General features: G+C 39.4%; 1 protein-coding gene across 1 annotated transcript in view; it reads left to right on the forward strand.

Moving 5' to 3' along the window:
• Positions 1-5,894: 5,894 nt before the first annotated feature.
• Positions 5,895-25,268, forward strand: part of ZNF112 (zinc finger protein 112) — a 34,373-nt gene continuing 14,999 nt past the window's right edge. The window contains exons 1-3 of the mRNA XM_088800118.1: positions 5,895-5,995; positions 22,259-22,303; positions 24,909-25,035. Coding sequence (XP_088656244.1) covers positions 22,289-22,303; positions 24,909-25,035 — 142 coding nt within the window. The 5' untranslated portion in view covers positions 5,895-5,995; positions 22,259-22,288. The remainder of the gene's footprint in view (positions 5,996-22,258; positions 22,304-24,908; positions 25,036-25,268) is intronic.

The raw sequence follows: 25,268 nt of genomic DNA on the forward strand, positions 1-25,268 counted from the left end.
TATTTTCTCCAGCTCCTTGCCCGTGCAGCTCCTTTCATTGGTGAGAAACAACATTGCTGTTTCTGTTTTAGGGCCTGATCTCTGTTCTGAACTCCTTGTGGATTCTTGGCATCTTGGAATAAATAGTTCATGCCAGATAGCATGGTCAGAGGTAGATGAAGACAGCACATATAAAGAGGAAATCGCATCTAACTAAGTCTGAGAGCCCATATTCCTTACGGTCAATGTCCAATGCAGCACAGACCAAGTCCCTTTTGGAATCTTGTCTTGTCATACACAGCACCTTTCTGCTAAAATGGGTTTATTTAGTGTTGACATGAAACACTTCGCTTTTCCCCCTAAGTATCCATATTTTATTTAAATTCCCAAGTGCTAGTTTTTTCTTGAGAGAAAAAAAAATTACAGAAAGAAAAAGGCCAAACGCTAATTGCACTGGAGAAATAACTCAAGTTGAATTTAAAAGAAAGAGTGGCGGGAAGGCGGAAGCACTTCCACGAAGAACATTCTGGGAAGTATAGTCGGAAGTACTTTCATCCCAGGCAGGGGTGGCTATAGTTCGACACGCTTTCGGTTGCTGGGAACTGTAGTCCAGAAGTTTGTGCAGTCGACACTTCCTCTTCGGGAATGCTGGGTGTGGCCCTCTTGTGTGGCTTGGGGTTTTGAGAAGTGAGTCTCGGGAACTTCCTCTCCAGGGGAGTTTTCGGCCATCATTCCCCACGTGGAGGTGAGACTTGAGTCCCAGCGGCGACTCCAGGCTTCCGCAGCCCAGGTTAGGGACCAACAGTGGTCCAGCCCCTCTGCTTTGAGGAGGAAAAGTGACGGCGAACAGAAGATAAGGCGTTCTCGTTTCCCTCTCGGCAGAGCCTCCTAGCATTTGGGGCGGTTCACACGTCCCAGGTTGGAGGCGGGCAAGGGTCGTTCGTGGCGATTTTATGGTCTCCTGGGTTCTGTGCTACACCAGCCCTCTCGGTGATTCGCCAATCACCATTGCCACTTTCTAGCGGTATAATGTTGGCTGAGTTACTTAATCGCTATGAATCAATTTCCAGGGTGTAATTATAATATTTACCCATTGGGTTGTGAGAGTTAAATGGAGTTAAAACTTTTAAAACCCTTAGGACAGTGATGGTATGTAGAAATGGTTGTTTGTTATGGGTGCACCGGGCTCCAGCCAGAAGTAAATATACCAGGAGTAAGTCAACGAAAAATAGAAATTTCCCTATGTTAAAAAGGCACCATGCATAAAGGTGTAGAAAATATACAGTAAACTGGGCTGAAAATACTGACAACATATATGTTAGAAAATGGCGTAAAATTGTTAATGGGAATCTTAGAGATTCATAAGGTAATGAAACTCCAATAGAAATACGGAAATGAGCACAGCAAAGGATTTGAATAAGGCAGTTAAGGAAGAAGCAATAGATATAGCAAGTAAATACATGGAAATATGATGATTAATTATCAAATAAGTGAACATTCTTAAGTTGTTTTCCACAACATGGAATCTAAGTCCTTATCTTCTGCCAACTATTCCATCCAATGCTTTCTCAGTTACATTTTTATCATTTAGAAACTAATCTTTAACAAGCTAATTGTCCTGCCTAGAACCAAAGCTTTGCCCAACCAACAGGTCCCCAGTGCCACTACATAGTCCACTCAGACTACTCCCTTGGTGACCATGAGTCTAATTTCTGTGCCTACAATTTATTCTTTTGCAGAGTGCCGTATCAATGGATAAAGTGTACAATGTTTTTGATCTGGCTTCTCCCACTTAACACAATACTTGTGAGAGTCATCCATATTGTTGCATGTGACAACTAGTTTGTTTCTTTTCACTGCGGACTAGTACTTCCATTGTATAATGTACCACAGTTTGTTTACTCATTGGTGGGATTTTAATTGAAAATATGAGAAACTCATCTTTTAATTTGCATTTCCCTGTGACTTATTTGGAGCATCTTTTCAAATGTTTCCTCCATAAGAAGGCAATGACATTGGTCAGTTCTTTGTGAGGGTTCTGGGAAGTGGAGTCTAAAAGCTCTGTAGTCACTGATGATTTCTCAATAGGATAAGATTGGTAATTGGAAGAGAGAGAAAAACTGATTCAAAATCCTCTCTTCCTTTCAAACTCATTCAACTTCGCTCTTCTTCTAATGGACATTTGTATGCATGATTGAGGAAGAGCGTCTGATGTGGGAAGCAGTAAAATTCAAAGATGTGCTGTGGTCTTCACTGAAGAAAAGTGGTGCTATTGAACAAGGGCAAAATTAACTTACCTATGAAGTATTCCTCCCAGAAAAGATGAACCTTAATTTTTTGTTGTTGGATTTTCTGGATTTGAGTCCAACCGTCACCATGTCACCTTAATGAAAAATCATGGTCTCACTGGTTTCCGTATTCCTAAGACTCTTTATTGTATTTATAATGTCAAGATTAGGATGGAAGTAGGTTATGTGATGCTTGAATCTGAACAAAAATATATTTCAAATTTTTATATAACATTTATCTCTTCATATTGTAATAATATCTCCACACCAGTGCTGCTCCTTTCATTCACCTCATGACTCATAATGAGCAGTAAACGTCAAAGAAAAGCCAAAAGTTTCTGCTGCTTCTGCTTTGTACCTTAACAAAGCTTGCATCACTTTCTTGTGGGTTCTTGCGTCTTGGAATGCAAAGTTAATACCCGATAACACTCTGAGTTCTAGATGCAACCAACACATATGGAATAAAGTAGAAAATCCAGTCAAAGTAGTGATGGGGAAACTGACCTTAAAATGGTTCCCTGCCACTCGGAACCGACCCAAAGTGGTGGCCCGAGTGGAGAGAGAGGTCCCCAGCATAAGCCCCAGCCCACTTCCACATAACCCCCTCCAAGCCACACCTTGAGCCAATGACCAGACGACACCTACCCCTTCCCCAACTCAAGAAAGTCCCCAACCCATAAAAACCTGCTCAAAACCTTGCTAGGGGCTCAGTCTTTTGGGAAGGATCCCGCTGAGCCTGCCTGCGTAATAAAGCTGACTCCCCTAACTCTGAGTGCCGCTTGGGTTCTTTCCCGTCTTGGATTCTGCAACAGTAGGGTTGAGATAATGTGTTCATTGATGCCCAGCTTCAATGATGTCTGCATTTTTAACTCAACACATATTTTCCCCTTTATAACCTATAACTATAACCTATAACTCAGTTTCCTTTCGCTTTTCCAGCTCCATTCTTCTCTATTAAAGGGATTTATTTTAGACGTTCGTATTTGTTTTGTCGTAATGAAAGAAAAAACTGAGAAAAAGGAACTCGACCAACGAAATTGAATTGACTCAGAGTGAATCTAGCAATCTGAAAGAAAAAGGGAAAGGCTAGAGAGGATTCTGGAAACTGTCTTGCTGGGGAAAATAATTAAGCATAAATTAGAATCTTGTGCTTTTGGAGGCATTTTCTTTCAAACAGGATGGGGCTAAGAAGTTTGTGCTCCACTCTGGAACCGTGTGAAATATAATCCAAATTCTAAGGGCAGTAGCTGAATTTCCGCCCTAGGAAGGCAATGACGTTGTCAGTTCTTTGTGAGGGTTCTGGGAAGTGTAGTCGAAGAGCTCTGTACTCCGCAAACTTCCGCTGCAAGGGGGTGTGGCTGTGACAAAATCTCCTCGGGAACTCTGGGAGTGTAATCCAAGAACTGTTGGTAGAGTCACTTCCGCTCCAGGGAGGTGAGGTCGTAGTAGTTAGTGATTGCTCTGGGGAAGATGAGACAGGCACAGAGCAGCAATGCTTATTCGTTCCGCGTGGGCCCAGCTGTAACACGTCCTTGACCTTCTGGAAAAGAATCTGCAGCCAGGGGCAGAGGCTGGGGTTGGGCTTAATTGTTCCACGGGTTGAGGGTCTCCTGTGTTCTGTGCTTCCTGTTCCTACTCCCGCACTGATTTGACAACTCTGCCACCTCCGAGGGGATGTGAGATAGGGCAAGATGGTTTTCTTTTCATTAACATATTTTAATTTCTCCAGAAGCCCCTAGCTACTTCAAAGCTTGTATTAGCCCAGGAATGGACCAGAATTCCACCTGCAGTGTTCTGGCCCTTTTGTCTAATACCTGGAGGAATCCAGGCTTTTCTTGGTTTCCTTCTGCGCTCCTGCTGTCTCTTACCTCTATATTTTTTCTCTCCCTTCCTCCATCCTTCTCTTTAAGAAGTTGGGTGTGGGTGTGTCTGCGTGTATTTGCAAGGAGGAGGGAATGACCCTTTGGCTCCTGGCAGCAAAGCCTCACCTGAGGAGGGTAGTGTATGAGGATGTCCTCTGTGATTCATGCTGAAGGGAGCCACAGTTCTGAGTTCTCACAGCCTCCTTTCCTTTCCCAGCAGCTGACTTCTGGATGAGGGCGCAGGAAGGAGGAGGGAATGGCTGCTAACATCAGAACTTCGCCTGAATAGGACTTAAACAGCTGTGCCATCTGTCTTATCAGAGGAAAAGAGATTTTAATAATTATTACTTTGTGCTACATGTTCAAATGGTGTTTTTTAAATAAATATAGGAGTGGGTGGGAGGAATATTTGGGCATGATTAACAGTGATAGTTAAACATTTAGTGCTAAGTAGTACTACTTTTAACACGTTGCGCACGGATCACGAGAATCTTCACGAGGGATTTAAACCCCACCGTTCGCAACGTGTTAAGGGCTTTATACAAATCAGCACATTTAATTCACACAACAGCCTAATGAGGTGGGCTCTTTATTCATTTAAAAGAGGAGGAAATTGAGACAGACGTTAGGGAGCTGAGATTGTCCAGCTAGTTAAACTGAGCTGGGAATTGAACGAAGCTATTCTCAGTTGCCCACCTCATTTCTCAATCTGTTGTCGGATTTGGAAAGGATTATAACAGAATATGAAAGCTATGTTAATGAGTTTTGTGTTTTTAATAAGCTTTTTAGGCATCTTCAATTATTTAATTGTATTTTATTTCAAGTAACAGTTACTTTGACTAAAGCATAAAGAAAATTTTGAATTCATATTCCCAAGATGTACAGGTAACATTTTAATGTATTTCTTTTCAGTAGATTTCTTGTTTATTTACCTACATTTACAAAAAAGGTGTCATAGGTCTCTTTTTCCTCTGGTATTTACAATGGCCAAATGCACTACCATGTTTCCCCCAAAATAAGACCTATCTGGACATTCAGCTCTAATGCATCTCTTGGAGCAAAAATTAATATAAGACCTGGTATTATATTAAAATAAGACTGGGTCATATTCATTTTTGCTCCAAAAGACGCATTAGAGCCGATTATCCAGCTAGGTCTTACTTTCGGGGAAACACGTTAATAGGATAATGTATCCCCATAGAACCATCACCAAGCTTTAACCTCTGTCAAAATTTGCTAATCTTATTGCGTCTTATCTCCCTACTTTTTTTTGCTTTGTTTTGGTCACGTTTGAAAGAAAAAAAACTTAAAAAGGGAGAGGGGGGCCAATCTCTCCTAACAGTATAGAATTCAAACTGACTATTCCTACAGAGAATACGACTATCCAAATTACCCAAAAGAGAAAGGAAGGGTAGCCTTGCGGAAAGGGCTGCACCGCAGGAGATTCGGAAGTTGTCCAGAAAATGCACAGGGTGAGAGAATTACACTCCCGAAAAGCCGCCTGTCATACATTGCCGGCTGGAGAGAATATAGTACAGGAATACAGTAGCGCTCTCTGTTTGGTAGCATTTCGGCTCCAGGAAGGCGGGGTTATGGAATTCGTTCCGGACCCGCACGCGGGCAAATTTCACCCACACTCTCCGTGTAGCAGCGGGCACTTCCGCCCTAGGAAGGCGATCCGGTGGCCTCGGAATTCTGGTAAGTGTAGTCCGGGGACACTAGTGGGATAACTTCCGTTACAGGAGTCTTAGGCTGTGTCCCTGCTCCCGTCGGGATTTCTGGGAAGCGTAGTCCAGGAGGTCTCTGTAGGCAGAGTCACTTCCGCCCCAGGTACTCGAAGCCGCGGCCTTCATTCCTCTCAGAAAGGTGAGCCCTCCCCTCCCCGGGCCCCCTCCCCGCGTCCGCACTGACCTTTCTTCGCTTTGCTGGGCGCCGGGAGCGCATGGCCTTTGACCTCCGGGAGGAGAGTCCGCCTGCGGCGAAGGGCGGGGCTTGTGGTCTCTTTGAATGAGCTGCTGCCTGGGCGGTGGGTGCATCCCCGGCGTAGGGCCCGGGCCGCTGGCTCAGCGCTGGGATTGAGGGTCTCCTGCGTTCTGTACTTTCCCAGCCCTTTCCCCGCCACCAGCCAGCGCTGCCACTTCCTTAGCAATGTAATATAATATTCGGCGAGTATCTTCAAATCTCTGCTCCTGTTTTCTCTTTAAGTTGGTGTTAGTGCCTACCTAATAGAGGTATTTTGAGAGTTAAATGAAAATGTAGACGTCAAAGACGGAGCCTGGCTTGTGGTGCAGAGGACGTCTCTTGTTACTAGTTCTCTGTAATTTCCAGAGAAGCGCTCAGTGCCCTGAAAGCTTCTGTGAACGAGGGATAAGGTCAGAGCTCTTGCTGCAGTCCCTGGCCCTTCTCTAATCCTTGAGGGAGACGGAGCTGTACTTTGATTCCTAATAATGTTTTTAGTTTTAATTTCTGGAGAGTCACTCGTGACTTTTGTCTGGAATGTCCACTGTAGTTTGTGCGGGAGTTCTGATGAAGTTCGGATTTCTCTCAGCCTCCGTTTCTTCCCAGCCTTGACTACTTGAAAAAGGCTGCAAGGAGGAGGGAATGACCCTTTGGCTCCTAGCAGCAAAGCCTCACCTGAGTAGGACTTAGCATTTTCTTCCTCTTATATTATATCTTCTAAGGGGAGAAGCAGTTTCCTTCACTCATCGGCAAATTCTTCTACGCAGATGCCCTGATATTTGTTGAATAAATGCAGGAAGGGATGGGGGAGACCTTGGGCATGAGTAATAACGACAATGTTTAAACATTGAATGCTAAATGTTATTCTAGGAGTTTTATATGAATTAAAATATTAAATCCTCACAAGAGCCCTGTGGGGGTCAGGTGTATTGTTATTCCCATGTTAAAAGATGAGGAAACTGAGACAGAGCGTAAGTTGTTTATCGTAGGTCACATAGCTAGTAAGAGGCTGAGCTGGGGTTTGAATTTATGTAGTTTCAGTCTATTGCCTTAGTTCTTAACGTGTTTAGTATCAGGTTGCAAAGGCATGTTTTGGATTTTTGTAGAGGGCCATGAAAACTATGTCAGTGCGCTCTGGGTTTTTGATAAGATTTTTTTAGTCATCTGCAATTTAATTGTATTTTGTTTGAAATAGTATTTATAGTTCCAATTTTGATTATAGAAGTACTGATTGCATATTGTAAAGAACTAAGGAAATATACAAAGAAAAAGATTTAATCACCCATAACCACAGGATACAGAGATAATAGTAATATTTTAATATTTTCCTGTTCCATAGGTTTATGTTGGGATTTTTACTTAAGTTCTACAAAATAGGTATCAAAAGTTTTATTTTCCCCTTAAGTTTTTCCTATGGAAATTTATAAACATAGCCAAATGTAATAAGAATCAAATAATGAACTACTGTGGAACCATCACCCAAATTCAACCCTTGTTACCATCTGTCAGTCTTGTATTAACCCCGCCCTCCAAATTTCTGTTTCACTATTTTAAAGCCAATCCTTAACAGTGAGTCAGTATGGCAGTGATTAATTTATTGTCATAATTGCTAAAAATGGATTATCATACATTGTTTATATCCAAGACCAAGATGTTAGCCATTACTCTAAGGTGTTCATTTTTCACAGGTTAGAGAATGGTACTTACTTCAGAAAGCTAAGGGACACAAGGTTTTTGCACTTTGGAGAGGAATGGTGATGGATTTTGTTTTCTCCTATACAGTTTGACTTACCTATGTCTTGGAGCTCTTTGTTTCTTATCTCTTTCTAAACACTGAAAGTTCTTCTGTTGCTTAGACAACGTCATATTTTCCTCTGTGTGATCACGCAGTACAAGGTTGGCAAGAGTTTGTAGTTAGAGCAGGTACTCAACAGCCAACCAGCAGCAAGGGCTTACAGTGTAGAATTCCTGAAATTGGAATTAGGTGGCAAAATGGAATAGAAATAACCCATAGAGATGTTCCTTAATCTCCCATTATATTGGTGAACTATAGAATCCGCCTATTCCAGAGTATTGGAAAATTGAGCAATTTTTCTGATAATCTAAAACAAATTTCCTAAGAACCACATGGGTAGAAATGATAACAGCTAACAATAATAGATTGTGTCTTACGACTGAGGCAGTGTTTCCAATGGTTTATAGATATTAACTTATTTCTCATTAAAAAAACCTGTTATTACCTTCATGTTACAGATGAGGAAACAGGTTTCTTCAAAACAAGTATCATATAGTAAAATTGACTCCTTATTTTCTTTTTAGGGGTATAATTCTATTAATTTTAAAATAGGTATAGATTTGTATAATCACCACCTTCATCAGATAACAGAACAGTTCCATCACCCCTAAAAACTCCCTATTTTCCCTTTACAGTCACCCCTCACTGCACCTATAACCACCAGCAACTGCTTTAACCCTATAGTTTTATCTTTTTGAGAATGTTATACAGGTGGACTCATACCAAATACAACCTTGTGAGGCTGGGTTCTTTCTCTCAGCTTACTTCACTTGTTTTCTATTGCTGGTTAATACTATATTTATGGATATACCATAGTTTATCCAGTCTCCCGTTGAAGGATATTTGGTCATTTCCCGTTTTTGGCAATTATGAATAAGCTGCTATAAACATTTGTGTACAAGTTTTTGTGCTTATTTCTCTAGTATATGTAACCAGGAATGGGATTGCTGGGTCATATGGAAAACATATATTTATAAGAAACAGCCAAACTGTTCTCTAAAGTTTCTACCATTTTGCATTCCCATTAATGATATATGAGAGTTCCAGTTGCTCCACATCCTGTCAGCACTTAGTATTGTCTGATTTTTGTAATTCTAGCCATTGTAATAGGTGTGTAACTTTGTAACTATCACATTGCTATCACATTGTAACTTTAATTTACATTTCCCTAGTGACTAATGATGTGCAAAGCTATATCTTCTCTTCAGCTTATTTACCCTCCTTATATCTTATTTGCTAAAGTGTTTGTTTTTATGTTTTGCCCAGTTTTAAATTGGATAATTGGGTTGTGTTTTCTTTATTGTTGATGTTTGAGTTATTCGTATATTCTGAATACAAGTCTCTTGTCAGATAAGTGATTTGCAAGTATTTCTTTTCAGCCTGTAGATTGTCTTTTCATTCTCCCAGCTGTCTTTTACAGAACATAAGTTTTTAATTTTGATTAAGTCTGATTTATCAGTGTTTCTTTTATGAATTATGCTTTGTAAGAGCTCTGCTTAACACCTAGTCAGGAAGATTTTCTCTTACATTCTTCTGGAAGTTTTACAGTTTTACCTTTAATTCTACGATTCATTTTGAGTTAACTTTTTTATAATGTGGGGGTTAGGTAGAAATTCATTTCTTTACATATGAATGAGCAACTGTCCCAACACCATTTGTGTGTGTTTATTTCTGTACTGTCTTTTGTTAAATTGATCTATGTGTATATCCCTTCACCAGTCCCAAGCTACCTAATAGCTTGATAGTAATTCTTAAAATTGAACAGTTTGATTCCTCCCATTTCATTCTTCTTTTTCAAACTTGTTGCAGCTATGCTAGTTCTTTTGCCTTTTCATGTATATTTTAGAATCAGCCTTTTTATATCTACGAAAAAATTCAGCTGGAATTTTGATTAGCATTGTATTAAATCTATAGAGCTATCTTTACTATGTTGAGATTTTTAATCCATGAATACAATATGTCTGTCTGTTTATTTAAGTATTCTTTAATTCTTAAATTAGCATTTTGTAGTTTTCTGCATAAAGATCCTAATACTTGTTTTATTTAGATTTATTTCTAAGAATATTACTTATTCTTGCAGAGCTGTTATAAATTGTATTGTTTTTGAATTTTAGAGTCCAGTCGTACATTGCCAATGTATTAGAACTATACATGACTTTTGTTGTTGACCTTGCATTCTGCAACTTTGCTAAACTTATCAGAAGTTTGTTTTTTGGTGTATTCCTTAGGATTTTCCACACAGATAAACATGTATGTGAATAGGGTCACTTTTATTTCTTCTTTTCTAATTTATATGTTTTTTTCCTTGCCTCATTTCACTGGCTGATTTTCAGAACAATGTTAAATAGAAATGGTGAGGCTTGACATGTCTGCCTTGTTCCCAGTCATAGGGGAAAGCATTTTATAAGTTCCCTTATATTTTTAGTTTGTGAAGGTTTTATCATGATGGGATGTTGTATTTTGTCAAATGCTTTTCTGCGTTGATTTATATGGGTTTTTTGGTGTGTGTTTTTTCATCTTTAGACTGTGAACATGGTGGATTAGGTTGATTAATTTGCAAACATTAAAGCAGACTTTCATTCCCATGATAAATCTCACTTGTAAGCGATGTACTATTTTTTTCTAAATTGTTAGATTTGATTTGCTGGTGTTTTGTTGAGGATTTTGACAGTCGTGTTCATAAGGGGTATTGGTCTGTAGGGTTTTTGGTGGTACTGTTTTGGTCTAGTATCAGTAATTCTAGCTGTTTAAAATGATTTGGGAAGTGTTCCCGTTTCTTTTATTTTCAGAAAAAGATTGTGTAGAATTAATGTTATTTCTTTGTTAAATGTTTGGTAGAATTCACCAGTAAAATTGTTTGGCTTGGAGATTATATGTTGGGAAGGTTTTAAACTGCAAATTCAATTTCAGAACTATTCATGTTACCTATTTAATCTTGGTATATTTTGGTAGTTTGTAATTTTCAAGGAATTGATCCATTTTATCTAAGTTTTCAAATTTATGCGTGTAGAGTTGTTCTTAGTATTCCCTTATTCTTTTAATGTCTGCCAGGTCTGCAGTGATATCTATTCTTTCATTTCTGATATTGGTAATTTTTGTCATCTCTCTTTTATTCTTAGCCATTTTTGCTAGAGTTTTTATTATAAAAACTGCTTTTGGTCTTATTGATTTTAGCTATTACATATCCATTTTAAATTTTATTCGTTTCTATTTTTACCTTTATTATTTCCTTTCTTTTGCTTGCTTTGGGTTTATTTTGCTTCTCTTTTCTAGTAGCTTAAGTGTATTACATGTTTGTTTTAAGAAGGTGAACACACAATGCCAAATATAGATGATGTTTTATAGATATGTACACTTGAAACCTACATAATTTTACTTACCAATATCAAGCCAATAAATTTAATTAAAACATTATTTAAAAAGACGAAAACAGAAAAGGAAGTTAAGCAAATCCCAAAAAGCATAAACTCAGAACAGTCCAAGCCCAGACACGTCATAATCAAATTGCTGAAAACTACAAAGAATGAAACTTGAAAGCAGCCAGAGAAAAATAATGCATTACCTTTATGCTCTAGTTGTCATATAGTGCATTATATACTTTGAAACCCCCATCAATGTTATAATTTTTGTTTCCAACATTAAACCATATTTTAAAGAACTCAGAAGAAGAATAATCTATTATATTTTCTGAGATAGTTACCATTCTGTTGCTCTTCCTTCCTTCTTGGTGATCCAAATTTCTTCCTTTCTTTTCCTCTGAAGAATTTCCTGTGCCAATTCTTTTAGAGCAAGTCTGCTCACTATGAATTCTCTTAGCTTGTCTTAGAATATCTTTATTTCACTTTCATTCCTGCATATTTTTCTAAACTACATCCAGAGTATACAATTCTGACTGACATTTCCTTTCTTTCACTACTTTAAAAGTATTGTGCTGCTTCCTCCTGGCCTCCATGGTTTCTGGTGAGAAGTCATTGTATCCCTCTAGGTAATGCATTGTTTTTTTCTGGCTGCCTTATCACCTGGGAGCTCTCTATAAAGGCAGATCTTTGGTTCCCGTCCCAAACCAATTTTTTTTTTTTTAGAATTTTAAGGGGGTAGGACCAAGGACCTTTATTTTAACAGGGACCTTAGGTGATTATTACACACTTTAAGGTTTGACAGCTGCCTATTGAGCAGCCTCATTGAATTTTCAAGCATTTATTGCTTAACCTCCATACAGTAGGATGTGTTTTGGTGTACAATTCTACGAGTTTTGACAATTGCATCACACTACAAAGTGTGTGGGAATGGAGATCTTATTTTAACTTTTGTCAGCATTGGACATTTAAAAAGTAGCCTAGCATTATTTGTTTGTTTGTTTGTTTTTTTGACTCTTTTTTTTGGCATTACTTGTGATTTAAGAAAATTGGTTGTCTTTGAAATGACTTTACTGCAGTATAAGTGCCGTTTTGCCTACTACTTTTAGGTTAAATTCGTTAAGAAACATGGAGTCTGCAGCTAAAACAAATTTCCAGAGTCATTCAGTATTTGATAATAGTGGGCGAGGGTAGTTTTTCTCATTCAGAAATCCTGAGATTAAAAAAACACACACACACACCCAGGGGGTGACCGGTTAACTCAGTTGGTTAGAGGGTAGTGCTAATAACACCAAGGTTGTTGGTTCGATCCCCACATGGGCCACTGTGAGCTGCGCCCTCCTTAAAAAATTAATTAATTAATTAATTATTTTAAAATCACAATAAAACTTTACTGCTGCTCAGCCATTGAACTGTTGTGTGGTAAGGCAAGTCAGGATATTCAGCTTCTGTGTCTGACACAATTCATGAAATGGGTGATGGTAAGCCCACAAGAGTAAATGAAGCCCACTGTTGAGACTACTGGTTCAATAGCACATGATATGTTCAAATATTTTCTGCAGTTTGTCTGCTGATGAATAATACAACATATAACCAACCATAGGCTTTAAACACATTTTTTCAAGCTTTATAAATTTATAATCAGTTTGAACACATACTAGCAGATTGCACTTTAGGTGATACTGAATTAGTAGTATCTTTTCAGCTGCTTTGAAAATACTTTCACCTGTAGTTGTTCCCTGAAGACTATTGCTAGAGGTTAATTAGTCACTTTCAACTTGGCATGGATTCCTTAACAACTACTGAGCAATATCAGATACATGTTGAATTATCAAGAGCCAAATAAAACTTCAGAAACCATCAGAATCATTCCCTTTATATTTTAATTGACTATAACGTTGTTCTCATTGTGTTCAACTCTTTGAGTAGCTGTTCTTGCCCCAAATCTAATAATCTTAAACAGTTTATTTTCTGTGGACACCTTTCTTTAGCTGCTATAATCAAGCATGATTTAATTAACTCGTCATCAGTAAATTATTTGCTTGGGTCAGAAATAGAAGCTGAATATCTGGACATTCAAAACTTACTTTGGTTCCAACCTCATTTTCATCATTTATTTTTGTCAAGACATTCTGCTCTAGTGAGACATTTCCTTTCAATTTTTCTAATTTCTAATTTCCTTTCAATTTTTCTAATTGCTTTACTGTGAATTGAGGATGTTTGTGATGAGTGGTTAGTCTGCTAATGTTGACACATATTGTATTCTTTTAACATAGCTATGTTGTCACTGCATACTAAGCAAACGACTTTGCCATCTAATTCAGTTAAAAATATTTCAAGTCCAATGTGCCTTACAAGTGTGACATTTAAAGTCTGTGTTTCCCTTCTTGTTTTGACATGATGAGTATGTAACTCGTAATAAAAAAATTAAAGTGTTTTGGTGCAGCAATATTTGTGGTACTTGAATTGCTATTGCGTTATGACTGGTCACTGTGACTTGCATTGTGCTGAGCCGAAGTACAAAGAAATGAAAGTGGCACATACGGTCTCTGTTGCCACTACACAGCTCTGTAGCTGTGCAGGTAAGCCACCATAGGCAATACATAAGCAAATGAGCGAGATGATGTGCCAGTAAAACTCCATGGACGCTGAAATTTGAATTTCATATAACTTTCATGTGTCATAAAGTATTGATCTTTTAAAAAAAAATTTTCTAACCATTAAAAAAAATTAGTGTAAGTCTATTATCAAGAATGGTAAAAACCAGTGTTAGCTCGCAGCCTATACCAAAACAAGCAGTGGGCCTGTAATGGCCGAATTTTGCCAGCCTCTAATTTTGTGTAGTGTCTTCGTGTTTTCAACTGCATTGATTTATGTTTTATATTTATTTTGGATTTATTGATTTCTGTCTTATGTTTTTTATTTCCTTCTTATCTGTTTACTTTAGGTTTAATTTATTTGCCCCTTCTTTCCTTGTTCTTAGCTTAGATAATTGACTTAAGACCCTCCTTTGCTAATGTATGTATCACTGAGTACATTTCTCTATAATATCTGCTTTAGCAGCATCATATACATTTTGATATGTTACATCTTCGTTTTGATTCCATTCAGAATATGCTATAATTTTTTTTGTAACTTTGGTCCATTGGTTGCTATTTAATTTCTAAAAGTTTGGAGTTTGTCCAGATACCTTTTTGTTTGTTTATTTCTCATTTACTTCTATTATTGTTAGAGAAAACACTTTATAGGATTTGAAATTCTTATAAAATTAATGTTTTATGAAAATGCATTATCTGAAATAAATTTATTTGATGGGCTCAATAACATGCTGGAGGTGACAAAGGAAAGAATCAATGAATCTGAAGATAGATGTATAAATACTGCACTCTGAGCAAGAGAGCAAAACACAATGAAAAAATGAACAGACCCTTAGGAATTTGTGGGACAATATCAAAAATCTAGTGTCGCGTCCAGCACAACACGGGCAGTGAAGGTACGAGAAGGGGCGGCTTTGGGTTAAGTTTTAAGAAAGAAACATACAGAGACTTAATGCAGTTAAATCTCAGAAGGCCAGGGGTCTCACAGTTCTGAAAGACTGGAGCCCAGAATAAAGCCGACTGGAGGTTTTTATTGATAAGTATACAAGGGAGTAGCAGTGTTTTTGGCACAGTCTGTGAGACTCACTTATCACGTTATAGAAACAACCCAAACCAATTGTGTTGATCTTCAAACAGCCGAAGCAGAAAGTCCTTGAGGTGAGGTGTGCAACTCTTTTAAGGGACATATATCACATGTTGAAATTGTTTCACAGAGCTGAGCAGAGAGAGCTTAATCTTATCACTCTCAAGACTTTTCTCCCAATTAGGTGAGAGGGAAAAGTCAGAGCCAGCAGCCGCTTTTCCCAGACAGGGGGAAGGGGAGACAAGGCCCCTTCCCAGATCTTTTTAAGACAGCTCATGGGGGTCTCCATGGGGTTCCGCCTGGCTTGAGTTGTCCCCCTCGTGGGGAATCTTACTCGTCATTGGCTGCAAACCCTCTTTTGGAGACTAAATAGAGAGAAATATACAGTCCCAGAGATGCACAGTCTCACAGACTATTCTTTCCTTAAGGAAAGACACGGGGGTGGGGGGGGTGGGGTCAGTCTGCTAGGCTGTTGTGTGACAACAGTCTAGCATTCATGTCATTGGAGTCTCAGGAGGAGAGGAATATTTGTGTGGAAGTACTAGCTGAAAACTCCTCAAATTTGGTGGGAGACGTACATTTACAAATTCAAGAAGCTTGGTGAATACCGAATACAATAAGCCCAAAGAAAATCACTTCTGGATACATCATAATCGAATTTCTGAAAATTAAAGATAAAAATTCTTGAATACACCTGAAGAAAATGATACACTGTATGTTGTAGAACATGATTCAGAAATCAGCAGATTTCTCATTGGAAACCATGGAGGCCAGAAAACATTGGAACATCGTTAAGGTGCTTAAAGGAATTATCAATTCAAAATTAGATATCTAGTGAAAGTTTCCTTCAGGAATGAAGAAGGAAAAATGTCATTCCTGTGCTATAAAGGAGTTCTAAAGGAAGTTCTTTAGGCTGAATAGAAATCATACCAAATGGAAACTAGGAACTTCAGAAATGAAAGAGCAACAGAAATAGTAAGGTTTTTAGTAAATATAAATATCATTTTTTCTCCTAGTAAAAATATGTTTAAAGTAAACATATTTTAAACTGTTTAAAGTAAAAATTATAACTTTTTTTTTGGCTAAAGTATTGTATATAGAATAATACGTACAACAACTAATGCATACAGGGGGTGGTTAAGGAAACTTTATGGTAAGGCTTCTTTTCTGCATTTTACTGGACGTGGTAAAACAATATCACTAAATACACTGTGAAAGGTTAGATGTGTATATTGGAACCCTAGAAGGGAAAAAAACCCAGGAGATGTAGCCAAAAGCTAATAGATAAATTAAAATGAAGCTAATAGATAAATTAAAATGAGTGGAATACTGAAAAAAAATACAATTCAAATGACCCAAAAGAAGGCAAAAAAGGGGTGAGAGAGGAAGGAAAACCAGGGAAGAAAAACAAGAAAAAAAATAATAAAACGTTAGACTTAAATCCAACCATACTAAAAATTACACGAGGGCCGGCCCGGTGGCTCAGGAGGTTAGAGCTCCGTGCTCCTAACTCTGAAGGCTGCCGGTTCGATTCCCACATGGGCCAGTGGGCTTTCAAAAACAAGGTTGCCAGTTCAATCCCTCGAGTCCCGCAAGGGATGGTGGGCTCTGCCCCCTGCAACTAAGATTGAACACGGCACCTTGAGCTGAGCTGCTGCTGAGCTCCCGGATGGCTCAGTTGGTTGGAGCGTGTCCTCTCAACCACAAGGTTGCTGGTTCGACTCCCGCAAGGGATGGTGGGCTGCGCCCCCTGCAACTAGAAAACGGCAACTGGACCTAGAGCTGAGCTGCGCCCTCCACAACTAAGACTGAAAGAACAACTTGAAGCTGAACAGAACCCTCCACAACTAAGATTGAAAGGACAACAACTTGACTTGGAGAAAAGTCCTGGAAGAGCACACTGTTCCCCAATAAGGTCCTGTTCCCCTTCCCCAATAAAATCTTAAAAAAAAAAAAAAAATTACATGAAACTCTAAGGGCCTAAATACATCAATCACAAGAGATTATAAGATTGGATAAAGAATAAGAACCGAGTATATGCTATCTAAAAGAACCCCACTTTCGGTAAGGATATAGATAAACTAAAAGAATAAAAAAAAGTACCATGCAAACACCAATCAAAAGAAAGCTGGACTGGCTGTATTAATATCAGAAAAAGTAAACTTCAGACCAGTGGCTATTACCAGGCCTGAGGGTCACCACACCAAGGGTCAGTTCACCAAGTCAACATAACAATCCTGTGTGTATTCCGGAAACAACAGACCTTCAAACGACACGAAGAAAACCTGAACTGGAAGGAGAAATAGAGAGATCCACAATTATGCAGTATATGGAGATTTCAACACTCTTAGGAATCAGTAGAACAGACAGACTGAAAAAAGACCTGAACGATACAATTAACCCACTCCACCTCATTGACAGTTCTGGAACGTGCCATCAAAAACCAACAGAATGCACATTATTTTCATGAGCTTCAGGTTTGATCATTTCTTTTGATCTGTCTTTGAGTTCACTGGCGTTTCTACTCCTTGTTTCTGATCTGTGTCTCCCACTCAGTTGGAGGTGTGTATGCATTAAGGATTATGTCACGTTCTGCTGTGCTTATCGCCACGTATAGGAATAGGCAGAGGAGATACTCAGTACCTGTTTGTGGTTGGTGGTGTCTTCCCACAGGCAGCAGGGAATAGGGACCTTCAGTTCAGTGAGATTGTATTCAGATTTTCTGAAAATGCATGTGGGAGAAATAAACAATATAAATATTCCCTGTCCTTTATCTCAATCAGTTGTGATGCTGCTGAAGCCACCAGCTTTTTCAGAATACTCAAAGGATGATATGCACCTTTTGCTAATTACTACCTGAAATAAATATACTTAGAAACAAAACCAGGCTACTGTGTGGCATATTTATTTAATGATGACAACTATTATACTAATAATAGTTAACCTTTGTTGGGTGCTCATTACGCACCACACTGACTTTCCAATCCTTTGATGCGTTAACTCATCTATTCCTCATAATAACCCCACTTTCATCTCCAGTTTACAGATGAAGAAACGGAGGCATCAAGAGGTTAATTAACTTGCATAAGTTTCCTCTGCCAGTGGCAGAATCAGGATTGAAGCTTGGCAGCCCGATTCTGTAGTCTGGGCTCTTGGCCAAAACACTTTGCTTTCATTAGACGGCAACGTGGGTTTTAGGAGTTAATGAGACTGCAGCAAAACCTGTTAAGAGGTATCCTGGAGCAGGGCGTATATAAACTGAGTGGCTTTTTTGTTTGTTTTATAAGCCAAGTGTTAAAAGCTAAGAGGATCTAGGATGCAGGTAAGCAGAATACTGCCTATGGCTTGTTTTTGTAAATCCCCTCTTCCTCCCCAGCCAAGAATGGTTTTTACATTTACAGGGTTGTAAAAAGAAAAAGAAAAGAACAATATTCAACAGAGACAGTCTGTGGCACGCAAAGCTTAAAATATTTACTGTCTGTCCCTTTAAGAAAAAGTTTGCCAACCCCTGATCTAGGTGACTAGGGAAGGAGGATAGAGAACCAGCACATGCAAGCTTCTTGGTGAGATCAAGTGGTTTACACAGCTGGCGATCACAGGGAAGAGACGGTTTGGGGGAAGAAAATGAGCAAACAGACAGGAAGATTCCTCTCTCTATGTATGGCTTGCGAAGAATCTAGATTTTATCCTCAAGGCATTGGGCAGCCGTGCACATGTTTTTGACCAAGAAAGGAATGTAATCAGACTTTATCAAACATATGAAGAAACAAGAACACTCTGTAGGATGACCACTGTTTTAAATGCCTGTTTAATATGAATTGCCTTATAGTCTGAATTCTCAAAATCCCTTGGATGATTAGTGACTCCTATTGCTTGATAAAGCTGATCGGGCAGGTTTAAACTGGAAACCTGTCTTCATGCTGAGTCTACAAAGATCCACAGCTCACAGTGCCACCATGTAGCAGGGAGCAGTGGGACCTAAATACATCAAAGGGCCTAAATACATCAATCCTCACGGCATTGGGCAGCCATGCACATGTTTTTGCAAGACAATATGTGCATGGCTGCCCCAGAAGGCCTGAACCCCAGGCCCTGCTCTGCTCCCGGCTTGTATGTTCTCCAGTCATTTCCTTTACTCACTGAGAGGCTGAATGGCCTAGTGATTAATCGCATGGGCTCACCTTTGCAAACTGCCTCTATTCATCTTAGTCTATGATTTGCGACCTTCTCTGTGCACTGTAGTCATCTGAGAGAGTTTCCATAAAAACTCTTCCTCCACAGATCCTGATTTATAGATCCTGGACTGGGGCCTGGGTGTTGGTATTACTATTGTTTTAGTTTATTGTGGTAACATTTGTTAATAACATTCTATAAATTTCAGGGGTACATCTTTATAATACGACATCTGTGTACTCCACTGGTGCTCACCGCACGAAGTCTGGCTTCTTCTGCCACCTTGTATTTGACCCCCTTTACCCTCTTCATCCTCCTGCCACCGTCTGGTACCACCTTCTATTGTGTGTGCGTCTGTGAGTTTGTTTTGTTTGTTCCTTTGTTGCTTTCTGTTTTATATCCCATGTGTGAGTGAAATCATATGGTTCCTGTCCTTTTCCATCTTTCTTACTGCACTTAATGCAATAATCTCAAGATCCAGCCATGTTACTGCAAATAACAGTATTTCATCTTTCTCATGGTGGAATAGTATTCCATTGTATAGATGTACCACATCTTCTTTATCCAATCATAGCATTATTTTTTTTAAACCCCCCAATGATACCAGGGAGTGAGCAGATGGAAAGCCACTGCCCTAGTAATGCAGAACCCGGACTCGGGGCGAATAACCTTGGCTGCTCTGGACTAAATGGATAATCATGAGCAAACACTTAAAATCTCGATGCTTGAATATTCTCAGCTATAAAAATTGTCCCGGCCTCTCAGGTTGTTGTGAGGATTAAATGGGGCAGTTCCTCTAAAGTATGGGATTTGGCACATGACTTCTCACCACCTTTCTGTTTCTTATTTGCCCCAGGTTCCCTCTGACTGTCATTCTGTTGGAGCTCCCTGATTAGCTCGGAGTGGCCAGTACAGCTCTGTCAACCCCCAGAGTTAAGACGGACCTCATTTTCTCCACTGAGCCCATCCAGCTGCCTCCCTTATTTGGGGGCCCCCTTCCATGTTCTCCCAAAGGACCCTGCTTACACTCTTCTCTGGATTCAATTAGTGTTTAGTATAATTGCTGATTCCCTAATTGACCTCCCACACTGGGCTCTGAGCAGACAGAGATCTGGGACGTATGAGATGTAATCAAACAATACGATGAATGTTTAATTAAAAAATATGTATTATAATAAAAGATACATGGCCATTAATCCCCCTCAAAATACTCCCCCTCACTTTGAAAACACTTATCCCATCGTTCTTGTTATCCCATCGAACTTTCTGAAGCAGTTCTGGAAGTCCTCTTTCATGAGTGTCTTTAGTTGAACAGTCGTGGCTGCCTCGATGTCCTGAATCATTTTGACTTTGGGGAAGAGCCAGAAGTCGCTCGGTGCCAGATCCGGTGAATAAGGTGGATGAGGACACATCATAATATTTTTATTCGATTGAAATTGTCTTACCAGAAGCGATGTGTGACACGGGGCGTTATGATGGAGGGTGGTTTACGGCACACTTTAAAACACACCTTTTCTCAATCATAGCTCGCATCCTACTGACTGTACCAAACAAGTTGAAACTTGTCACACACACACTGTTACTAAGGTTCGACGTGCCACTTCCCATATTGAAGATCCCTGCCTTTCCATTGGATGGCACTCAGCAGCAGCATTCACCGTATGTTTTGATCACAATAGAAAGGCTCTGTGTCACACATAGCTTCTGGTATATGGCAATTTCTGTCAAATAAAAACATTACGGTGTGCCCTTCTCCACCTTATTCACCAGATCTGGCACCATGTGACTTCTGGCTCTTCCCCAAAGTCAAAATGATTCAGGACATCGAGGCAGCCATGACAGCACAACTAAAGACACTCACGAAAGAGGACTTCCAGAACTTCTTCAGAAAGTGGCAAGAACGATGGGATAAGTGTGTTTGAAGCGAGGGGGAGTATTTTGAGGAGGATTAATGGCAATGTGTGTTTTTCTGTAATACATTAAAAAAAAGTAAACATTCACCGTATTTTTTGATCCCTTTTAGAGGTGTTCCATTAATGCTGGGTAAGTGAAAGAAAACTCACTGTTAATTATGTGGCCAAGTTACTACTTGTTCTCCGTGGTTATGCATACATTCTGCAGACTCCACAGCGGTGGCCTTGTGTGCAGGGACGTGGGAGGGGGTGGGTACGCTACTGGAGAAGCAGAAAACCTCTCTACCATGGTGCTAAAAGACTCTGCCTCATTCATAGCCCAGGATTGGCCCTTTCTTGAGTTCTTTCTCTTCCACAGGTGATTTTGAAGTTGCTTGGGAACAGTAAATAAATAACGGTAAATGTTGATAACTGAAAAAACAACCTTGAGGAAGAACCCAAGAAATTGAACTCCTGGTCTCCAAGTCCTGCCAAGGGTCGTGCACTAGCCAGTGCTTTACACAGATGAGAAATACAGTAGCATCTCGGGCTTCTTTAACCTTTCATTATGTCCATGTGGGAAGAGGGATGTACCTTTTGAGCCTCCTCTGGCTTCAGGAAGAATATTCACCAACCATTAAACCTTTCAGGAGTGGTCTCAATGTCTAAACATGTTATGACCCAGGCACAAATTATAAGTAAGTAGCAAGAGTCCCCCCCACCGAGATGTCTTGTAAGACGCATTTGCAAGATACAATAGAAGACATGCCTGCAGCTATAGCAGTTTTCCACTACTCATATAATCCTAGCAACAATCTTACAATGTTGGTGCTATTATCCTAATAGTGGATCACAGAAATGAAGCCGAGAGGGGTTAATTAACTTCACCATGGTTAAACGTATGTAATAGCAGTGCCAATATATAGCAAATGTACAGGAAATATGTAGCAATGTCAGGTTTTGAAACAAAGTGTCACCAGAGTCCACTTTTAACCAGCACATTCACTGCCTGTCCTTTCCCAGGATGCAAATGAACACCTTAGGAGCCACGAGGTGTGTGAGGATAGCTGGGTACAGCTGTGGAGGCTGGCCCATGCACGTGGACATCCTTCTTGCATAGCCTAGTGGTAGCTGGAACCCAGCCCACACTCTTACCTGCTAAGATGTGTGTGGCAGCGTCTGCCTGGGGGAAGGGACACCTTTTTCCAGTTTGCACAAAGATATTCCCTTTCTCTCATAGCTTCTTTCTTATTACCTTGTTCTGCCTTCTCAGGTCCCTGCCTTTCCCTAGGAAAAGGAGAAAATGACCAAGTTCCAGGTGAGTTGGATTTTTTTTTCTGTCACAACATACAATGTCATTTCTCAGCAAGTGGACCATTTTTTCTCTTTCTTGGCAAGTATAAAGAATGACAGCAGACATTTAATACCATTTATATGAGATGTTTTTTGTTTCATTTTTAACATTTCCTTTTAGTTTTTCTTTATCGTATTTCACAAATAATAAGTATAAAAGAGAATAGCAATTTAAAAAATGAAAAAACCCACATGTTATTACCTACTTACAAATCACCTATCTTTTCCAATGGTCCTTTTTTTATGTGCATTCCTAACCATACTTGCAATAATTGATACAATTTTCAGTTTTTATTTTCACTTGAAATAATAGCACTTAATTTTTGTCATCTAATATTTCAGTGAACTGTGGTAACCTACACACACACACACTTTTTTTTTAAGTAACCGTTTTATTTTATTATTTATTTATTTATTTATTTATTTATTTATTTATTTATTTATTTTAAGGAGGGCGTAGCTCACAGTGGCCCATGCAGGGATTGAACTGGCAACCTTGGTGTAATTAGCACCACACTCTAACCAAGTGAGCTGACCGGCCACCCTACTCCACCTACTTTTTAACTATTCCCCATTTACAAACTTTTAAGTTCTCAAGGATTCTTATAGTTTTACACAACAGTATCAGTTTTCTTTCGTATAATCTTTACTAAAAAAGCAATTCTGAGAGAATTCTAATATAATTTGTCCTTAATGTTCCAGGGGCTCAAAACTAAAAAAAGTTTTGTTTTCCCTAAGTGGTGTCTCAGGTACTTGTGAAAAGAATACCTAGAAGATGGTTTGGTCTAACATGAGCAGACTGAAGCTGAAATCAGAAAAAAACAGATGTTTTCATACAAAAAGAGTTAAATTCTTTCTTCCCAGAACCTGAAGCTTTCTATGTGTGTGTCTGTGTACGTTTGTGTGCCTTTGTGTGTTTCACCATTCGTGTATGATTTTATTAGAGTAATAAAGGTACTTGGTTTAAAATTTTTAATCAGACTATAGGATGTGCAGACACTTTCCATCTGTCACTTTGTTCACTGCTCTGAGGGGGACTTAGAATCTTCTGCACTGTAAGCGTGAAGATTAGAGGTTCATGTAAGTTCAGGTTCTGTTCACATTCCTCCAGAAGACAAGTGTCCGACCAACTCCAAAGCCTTTGCCATCTGGGTCAAGAATATCAGGCCTACCGATTGGGTGGAAAGAGAAGCAGAAAATCCCAAAACCAAACCAGAGTTCTCATTCAGAGACCAAGAGTTGACATTGTGATGTTTGGAGCTCCAGCCAGAACAAATGCTATGTTGAACAGGTCTTTATGTGAAAAATTTTAATTTCCCTACAGCAAAAAGTTACAAGACAAATAGCAAAATAGTATAAAAAATATTCACAACATATATGGAAGAAAAGGACTTACTGCCCCCAAAATGAATATTACTACAAAACAAGAACTAGAGCTGACCAAATACATAAAATGAGAATGATCTTCATTACTAATGAACTTTGTGAAAAATTTTCAAAATAACTGGTTTTTAATTTCCAAATTTACTTCTGATATTATCAAAGGTTTTTTGTTTTTTAAAGTATTCATGTCCAGTGTTGGCCATGGTTTAGGGATTTACACTTTCTTGGATGAAGAATAAGTTGGAAACATATTTTTGGAGGAAACACCTACCATTATGATTTCAAAACTTCAAAGGTTATTCTTCAGTGTTACTATTTCTACTTTTGGGAATTTATTTTAAGGAGTTAATCAACAGAATTCCAGGCACTAAGTTCTCTGTGAAGGGACTTTTTTGCAGCATTGTTTATAATAGATAATCTAAAACTAAGTGAGCAGCGTTATTTGGATCAGTCTCATTATCTTCTAGCTCATCAATTCCTTGAATTACTGTGCAGCCCTGAAATGGGATGACTGATGATGATAATAGTCACAATAATAGCTAATATTTATTGGGTGTTTACTACGTGCCAGGGACAGCTCCTAAGTGTTTTACCTATAGTCACTCATTTTATTACCAGCACCCTAAGGTATAGGTAGCAGTATGCAAATCAGGAGCGGATGAGGAACTTGTCCAAGGTCATGTAGCATTTCAACGTGAACACAGGCAGTCAGGCTCCAGAGCTGTGCCCGTACCACAATCCCATTCATGCAGACACTCCAGATGGGCCTCAGAGGACGGGCTCCACACTTGGACAGTAAGGGTGACTGACAGTCTGTGAGTTTGGCAGATTAAATAAGTGGTGTGTGTGTGTAAAAGAGGGAAAACAGACTCCCTCACACACGGTCACAACTAAACCTCTTCTGTAGCAAATGGCATTATTAACAAAATTTAAAATATTAGCAGCCAATGGTGCAACAGAGTTCCAGGGACTTACCTATAAGCGTGCTAACAAAAGGTGGCAATGTAAGGTGCAAGGATTCCTTGCAGCCCTTTTGCGGGATGGAGTTAGCAGTGTGGGAAGCAAGCAGAAGGCAGCTACTTAAATGTGACTCGGGCTCCTCAGAAGCCAGACCAGTTTCCCATCCTTTACACTTTCTCAGTGTTGCTCCTCTTCCATGAACATAGTCTGCGTGTTTGGTGTTGTAGGAGGCAGTGACGTTCAAGGACGTGGCTGTGGTCTTCACGGAGGAGGAGCTGGGGCTGCTGGACTCCGCCCAGAGGAAGCTGTACCGAGACGTGATGCTGGAGAACTTCAGGAACCTGCTGTCACTGGGTGAGGACAGGCACCCTCTCAACTCAATGTCAGCCTTCGGGGGTGCGTTTGGGTGCTCAGTTGTTTGAAGCTCTGGGATTCCTGAAATCATTCTCTGAGCTTGGGTGCCTGAGACTCCGAATAATCCCTGTGTAATAAAGACATGATGTTTCTGATGTTATTGTGCTGCCAAAAATCTATCCTTTGAACTATAAATGTCCTTGAGCTGTATATTGTGGTCCTGCCCCATTGGT

This window comes from Rhinolophus sinicus, chromosome 8 (assembly GCF_057876585.1).
Source record: "Rhinolophus sinicus isolate RSI-liver-muscle chromosome 8, RSI-T2T, whole genome shotgun sequence".
Lineage (NCBI taxonomy): Eukaryota > Metazoa > Chordata > Mammalia > Chiroptera > Rhinolophidae > Rhinolophus > Rhinolophus sinicus.